The 7,947-nt window shown below is 42.4% G+C and overlaps 1 protein-coding gene across 1 annotated transcript; it reads left to right on the plus strand.

The window, feature by feature from the left end:
• Positions 1–880: 880 nt before the first annotated feature.
• Positions 881–1,383, plus strand: LOC306642639 (tRNA selenocysteine 1-associated protein 1-like; the record flags this gene model as incomplete). Its single annotated transcript, XM_079108395.1, has 1 exon — positions 881–1,383. Exon 1 carries the CDS (start codon positions 916–918, stop codon positions 1,381–1,383), a length of 468 nt encoding a protein of 155 aa, XP_078964521.1. The 5' UTR covers positions 881–915.
• Positions 1,384–7,947: the final 6,564 nt, after the last annotated feature.

The raw sequence follows: 7,947 nt of genomic DNA on the forward strand, positions 1-7,947 counted from the left end.
CAAATCAGCAATGGGAGGAACTAGCCTAAAGGAATAGCCAAATAAAGGAGAAACCAAATCATGTCAAAAAACAAAAATAAGTCAAATGATTGGGAATACAAATCATATCACAATAATAACCCTGAATGTTAATGGCCTGAATTCATCTATCAAAAGACATAGACTGGCAGATTGGATTAAAAAGAAAAATCCAACAATATGCTGTCTGCAAGAGACTTATCTCACAGAAAGAGATACCCACAGACTAAAGGTGAAAGGATGGGAAAAAACATAATGCACACGAACACAGCAAAAAAGCTGGAGTATCCATCCTCATTTCAGATAATGTGGATTTCAAGGCAAAACTAGTCAGAAGGGATAAAGAAGGACATTACATACTGCTTAAGGGAAGCATAAATCAGCAAGACATAACAATCTAAATATCTATGCCCAGAATATTGGATCATCCATGTACGTCAAACAAATCCTTCTCAATTCCAGAAATCAAATAGACCACAACACAATAATACTAGGTGATTTTAACACACCTATCTCACCACTGGATAGATCTTCCAAACAAAAATTGAATAAAGAAACCATAGATCTCAATAACACAATCAACAATTTAGACTTAACCGACATATATAGAATATACCATCCAACAAAGAACGAATACTTTCTTCTCAGCAGCACATGGATCCTTCTCTAAAATAGACCATGTTTTATGCCACAAAGCTACTGTTAGCAAATACAAAAAGATAGAGATACTACCTTGTACTCTATCAGATCATAATGGATTGAAATTAAGAAATAAATGACAGAATAAAAAACAGAAACTTCACCAATACCTGGAGATTAAATAATACATTATTGGTTCTCCCGGGCGGTCCCGGCGGCGCGCCTCAAAGGCCCACGAGGTGCCCACCTGGGTGCGGGATGGCGGCCAGCCTGTGGATGGGAGACCTGGAACCCTACATGGATGAGAACTTCATCTCTAGAGCATTTGCCACCATGGGGGAGACCATGATGAGCATCAAGATTATCCGAAACCGTCTTACAGGGCTCCGAGCTGGCTACTGCTTTGTAGAATTTGCAGATTTGGCCACAGCTGAGAAGTGTTTGCATAAAATTAATGGGAAACCCCTTCCAGGAGCAATACCTGCAAAACGTTTTAAACAGAATTATGCCACTTATGGGAAACAGCCAGATAATAGCCCTGAGTACTCCCTCTTTGTGGGGGACTTAACCCCAGATGTGGATGATGGCATGCTGTATGAATTCTTTGTCAAAATATACCCCTCCTGTCGGGGAGGCAACGTGGTTTTGGACCAGACAGGCGTATCTAAACCCCACGCCACAGCTGGATGTGACCGAGGCCAACAAGGAGTTCATGGAGCAGAGTGAGGAGCTGTACAATGCACTGATGGACTGCCACTGGCAACCCCTGGACACGGTGTCTTCAGAGATCCCTGCCATGATGTAAACAGGACCAAGGACAAGCCGGATGGACAACGACTTAAAAAAAATCGTGAAAATTTTTGCTTTTGGAAATGATTTGTACAATTTTAATGACTTTCCTGAGATTACTTTTACAACTCTGCTGCCTCTTATTTTGTAGTGAACCATGAGTATGAAAACCAAGGACCAACTCAAGGTCCCAACAGGCATTTCATTGAACTAGTCATTTGCCCTAGTAGTATGTTGACACTCACACTCCTGGAGAAAGTTTGGAGTCAACAAGTGGATCATTGAATTGAGATCCATTTACTGAACCCTGGTTTAGAAGCCATTCTCAGGCCTCTAAATTTCTTGGGTGAGAACTTGTGGAGCACCTGCTGTGTCAGCTAAGGTCTCTGCCAGCAAAGTAGCTCCAGGTCTAGCAGGAAAGGCATGGCTCACTAGAGGAATGTTGGTAGGAGTGATGGAATGGTAGCTGGGCAGGTAAACACCTGGTTACTGTGGGGGAGGCCAAGGCAGGATTGTCAATTCAAGACCAGTTTCAGCAATCTGGCAATATTCTCAAAAATAAAGGACTGGTAGCTAAGCATGGTAGTCCACACCTTTAATTCCAGAAACTCTGGAGGCTAAGGCAGAATTATTTAAATTGGAAGTCAGCCTTAGCAACTTTGAACCTGTCTCCAAAAAGTACTGTGGGGACTAGGAATATAGCTCAGTTGTTAAGAGTGCTTGCCTCCCATGCACAAGGTCCTGGGTTTAATCCCCCACACCACAAAAAAGTACTGTGCTAAGTGCCCCTGGATCCAGTCCTATTATCTGTACCCCAAAATGCAGTGGCTAGACCTAGAAAGTCTCAAGACTTGGAACTTGCCCCAACAGCAGGCATTTCTATGAGTAGCCTTTGCAAGTGTATTGAAAGACATCACTGTGTCATGTGTCCCAAGCCCCTCCTCCACTTCTTGGCCTTAATTGCCAGGAGACATAGTGACTCAGAAAATGGTAATGTGATGAAAATGACTTGGTATCAAGCCACACCCTGTGCCAGCCTCATATCCCTTATCTTTTCAAGTATATCCAGTATCAGACACTTCTGAAATGTCTATGGTTTATAAAAGCTGCATCTTCCAATTTTTGCACCAGAGAAATTGAGGGTGGTGGGTAGGGTTGCTGCTTTAGGCCAAAAAACTTGAAGATTAAAAAAAAAAATACACTATTATATGATGAATGGATAACAGAAGACATCAGGAGGGAAATAAAAAAATTCTTAGAAGTAAACGAGAGCATTGAGAGCCTCTCGACGCAGAGCCAGCCACAAGTCCCCAAGCCAGTGGAGATATTCGACATGCAAGCGGCTTCTGGGACCAGGGCTGGGCAGCCAGAGACCTCCCCAGGCAGCATTGTCCCCCTCCAGCTGCAGGCTTTTTCCAAGCGGCGATCCAAGATGGCGGACAAGAGGGTGACTGCATCTCCAGCTGCCCCAGAACTCAGGATTCAAGAAGGGGAGACATTGAGAGACTCAGACTAAGATAGAACCACGGGGTGAGTCTCCCCCACCCAGCGAAGCTCAGCTGGGCGGCAGGCCTGATTCGAGTGGCTTAGTAGAGTGGGACAGGGCAGATAGCGTCTCCCCCAGGCAGCTCGGTGCAGTCTGGCGGTGGGCTCCGCCCACAGGGACAGATTCTCCAGCCTCTCGGAACAGGCCCCCCAGTGAGAGCCCTTCTGCACAGAAACAGCGCGGCCAGCTCCGGCCCGCCCCGCTGCCAGCTCCGGCCCGCCCGCAGGTTGCTTCAGTGACCAGCACAGGGCGCCAGGGACTCCCCCAAGCAGCCCAGCATCCTCCGACGGGAAGCGCCTATCTAGGCTAGCTTCCCGGGGCAGACCGCCCAGTGAGAGCCTCTCGACGCAGAGCCAGCCACAAGTCCCCAAGCCAGTGGAGATATTCGACACGCAAGCGGCTTCTGGGACCAGGGCTGGGCAGCCAGAGACCTCTCCAGGCAGCATTGTCCCCCTCCAGCTGCAGGCTTTTTCCAAGCGGCGATCCAAGATGGTGGACTAGAGGGTGACTGCATCTCCAGTTGCCCCAGAACTCAGGATTCAAGAAGGGGAGGCATTGAGAGACTCGGACTAAGATAGAACCACGGGGTGAGTCTCCCCCACCCAGCGAAGCTCAGCTGGGCGGCAGGCCCAGATTCGAATGGCTTAGTAGAGTGGGACAGGGCAGATAGTGTCTCCCCCAGGCAGCTCGGTGCAGTCTGGCGGTGGGCTTCGCCCACAGGGACAGATCCTCCAGCCTCTCGGAACAGGCCCCCCAGTGAGAGCCCTTCTGCACAGAAGAAGCGCGGCCAGCTCCGGCCCGCCCCAGCCAGCTCCAGCCTGCCCCACTGCCAGCTACAGCCCGCCCACAGGTTGCTTCAGTGATCAGCACAGGGTGCCAGGGACTTCCCCAAGCAGCCCAGCCCCCCTCCAGCAGGAAGCGCCTCTCTAGGCTAGCTTCTTGGGGCAAATCACCCAGTGAGAGCCTGTCTACACAGAGCCAGCCACAAGTCCCCAAGCCAGTGGAGACCTCCAACCTACAACCAGCCTCTGGAACCAGGGCTGTGCAACAAGAGACCTCTCCAGGTCTCTCTCCCTGGAACCGGTAGCGGGCTAGGGGCAGCATTCTTCGGAAGCACTGCATTATCAAATTAATCCAAGACTTCTGGCTACTGAAGGCTGGTAGGTGATACACTGGAAATCTACAGGGTCACTATAAGCCAATAGAGGAAATCTACAATATCACAGAGTCCCATTGACATCTGACCAATATGAGAAAACAAGGGAAGAAAATGTCCCAAACAAACCTAGATACTATATCAATAAAACCCAATGACAGCACAGCAGAAGAAATGTCCGAAAGGGAGTTCAGAACGTACATAATTAAAACAATGAGGGAAGCAAACGAGGAGATGAAAGAACAAATGCAGGCATTAAATGAACGCACTAATCAACAGTTAAAAGAGCAAATAACAGAAGCAAAAGAGCATTTCAATAAAGAGTTAGAGATACTGAAAAAAAACCAAACGGAAATCCTTGAAATGAAGGAAACAATAAACCAAGTTAAAAACGCCATAGAAAGCATAAACAATAGGATAGATCACCTGGAAGACAGAACTTCAGATATTGAAGACAAAATATTTAATCTTGAAAACAAGGTTGACCAAACAGAGAAGATGGTAAGAAATCATGAACAGAATCTACAAGAATTATGGGATATCATGAAAAGGCCAAATTTAAGAATAATTGGGATTGAGGAAGGCTTAGAGAAACAAACCAAAGGAATGAACAATCTATTCAATGAAATAATATCAGAAAATTTCCCAAATCTCAAGAATGAAATAGAAAACGAAGTACAAGAGGCTTATAGGACTCCAAATATGCAAAATTACAACAGACCTACACCAAGGCACATTATTATGAAAATACCTAACATTCAAAATAAAGACAGAATTTTAAAGGCCGCGAGAGAAAAGAATCAGATTACATTCAGGGGAAAACAAATAAGAATATCAGCAGATTTTTCAATCCAGACCCTAAAAGCTAGAAGGGCCTGGAACAACATTTACCAAGCCCTGAAAGAAAATGGATGCCAACCAAGAATTTTATACCCAGCAAAACTTACTTTCAGATTTGACGATGAGATAAAATCCTTCCACGATAAAGAAAAGCTAAAGGAATTTACTAAAAGAAAGCCGGCATTACAGAACATTCTCAGCAAAATATTCCATGAGGAAGAGATGAAAAACAACGAAGTAAATCAGCAACAGGAGGAACTAGCCTAAAGGAATAGCCAAATAAAGGAGAAACCAAATCATGTCAAAAAACAAAAATGAGTCCAATGACTGGGAATACAAATCATATCACAATAATAACTGTGAATGTTAATGGCCTGAACTCATCAATCAAAAGACATAGACTGGCAGATTGGATTAAAAAGAAAAATCCAACAATATGCTGCCTGCAAGAGACCCATCTCATAGAAAGAGATACCCATAGACTGAAGGTGAAAGGATGGGAAAAAACATACCATGCACACGGACACAGCAAAAAAGCTGGAGTATCCATCCTCATTTCAGATAATGTGGACTTTAAGCCAAAACTAGTCAGAAGGGATAAAGAAGGACATTACATACTGCTTAAGGGAAGCATAAATCAGCAAGACATAACAATCATAAATATCTATGCCCCGAACATTGGCAATAAAAAACAGAATAAAAAACAGAAACTTCTCCAATACTTGGAGATTAAATAATACACTATTATACGATGAATGGATAACAGAAGACATCAGGAGGGAAATTAAAAAATTCTTAGAAGTAAATGAGAACAAAGACACATCATATCAAAATTTCTGGGACACTATGAAAGCAGTACTGAGAGGAAGATTTATTTCATGGGGCGCATTCAACAAAAGAAGTAGAAATCAACAAATAAATGACTTAACACTACAGATCAAAGCCCTAGAAAAAGAAAAGCAGACCAACACCAAAAGTAGTAGAAGACAGGAAATAGTTAAAATCAGAGCTGAAATCAACGAAATTGAAACAAAAGAAACAATCGGAAAAATTAACAAAATAAATAGTTGGTTCTTTGAAAAAATAAAATTGATAAACCTTTAGCCATGCTAACAAAGAGAAAAAGGGAGAAAACTCAAATTACTAAAATTCGGAATGAACAAGGAAATGTCACAACAGACACGAGTGAAATACAAAACATAATTAGAAGCTATTTTGAAAACCTATACTCCAACAAAACAGAAAACCTCGAAGACATCAACAAGTTTCTAGAGACATATGAATTGCCTAAACTGAACGAGGAAGATATACACAACTTAAATAAATCAATTTCAAGCAATGAAATAGAAGAGGTCATCAAAAGCCTACCAACAAAGAAAAGTCCGGGACCAGATGGGTTCTCAGCCGAGTTCTACAAAACCTTTAAAGAAGAGCTCATTCCAATACTTCTCAAAGTGTTCCATAAAATAGGAGGGAACCCTCCCAAACTCATTCTATGAAGCCAATATCACCCTGATACCTAAACCAGACAGAGACACATCGAGGAAAGAAAATTTCAGACCAATATCCTTAATGAACATTGACACAAAAATTCTCAACAAAATTTTAGCAAATCACATACAAAAATATATTAAAAAGATAGTGCATCACGATCAAGTGGGTTTTATCCCAGGGATGCAAGGTTGGTTCAACCTCCGGAAATCAATAAATGTCATTCACCATATCAACAGACTTAAAGTTAAGAATCACATGATTATTTCAATAGATGCAGAAAAAGCATTCGATAAAATACAGCATCCCTTCATGCTCAAAACACTAGAAAAAATTGGGGTAGTGGGATCATTCCTTAACATTGTGAAGGCCATCTATGCGAAGCCCATGGCCAATATCATTCTAAATGGTGAAAAACTGAAAGCATTCGCCCTAAAAACTGGAACAAGGCAGGGATGCCCTCTTTCACCACTTCTATTCAACATTGTTCTTGAGACTCTAGCCAGAGCAATTAGACAAACCAAAGAAGTTAAAGGGATACGAATTGGAAAAGAGGAACTCAAAATATCCCTGTTCGCTGATGACATGATTATATATTTAGAGGAACCTGGAAATTCCACCAGAAAACTCTTAGAACTCATAAGTGAATTCAGTAAAGTAGCAGGTTACAAGATCAATGTTCATAAATCCAATACATTTTTATACATAAGTGATGAATGTTCAGAAAGAGAAATTAGGAAAACTACCCCATTCACAATAGCATCAAAAAAAATAAAATACTTGGGAATCAATCTCACAAAAGAGGTGAAAGACCTCTACAATGAGAACTACAGAACACTAAAGAAAGAAATTAAAGAAAACCATAGAAGATGGAAAGATCTCCCATGTTCTTGGATAGGAAGAATTAATATTGTCAAAATGGCCGTACTACCTAAAGTGCTATATAGATTCAATGCAATTCCAATTAAAATCCCAATGATGTACCTTACAGAAATAGAGCAAGCAATTATGAAATTCATCTGGAAGAATAAGAAACCCAGAATAGCTAAAGCAATCCTCAGTAGAAAGAGCGAAGCAGGTGGTATTGCAATACCAGATCTTCAACACTATTACAAAGCAATAGTAACAAAAACGGCATGGTATTGGTACCAAAATAGACAGGTAGATGAATGGTACAGAATAGAGGACATGGACATAAACCCAAATAAATACAATTTTCTCATACTAGACAAAGGGGCTAAAAATATGCAATGGAGAAAAGATAGCCTCTTCAACAAGTGGTGCTGAGAAAACTGGAAAACCATATGCAACAGAATGAAATTAAACCCTTATCTCTCACCCTGCACAAAACTCAACTCACAATGGATCAAGGAACTCGGAATCAGACCAGAGACCCTGCATCTTATAGAAGAAAAAGTAGGGCCAAACCTTCAACTTGTTGGCTTAGGAGCAGACTTCCTTAACAGGA

Source organism: Sciurus vulgaris, assembly GCF_902686455.1.
Source record: "Sciurus vulgaris genome assembly, chromosome: 13".
Classification (NCBI taxonomy): domain Eukaryota; kingdom Metazoa; phylum Chordata; class Mammalia; order Rodentia; family Sciuridae; genus Sciurus; species Sciurus vulgaris.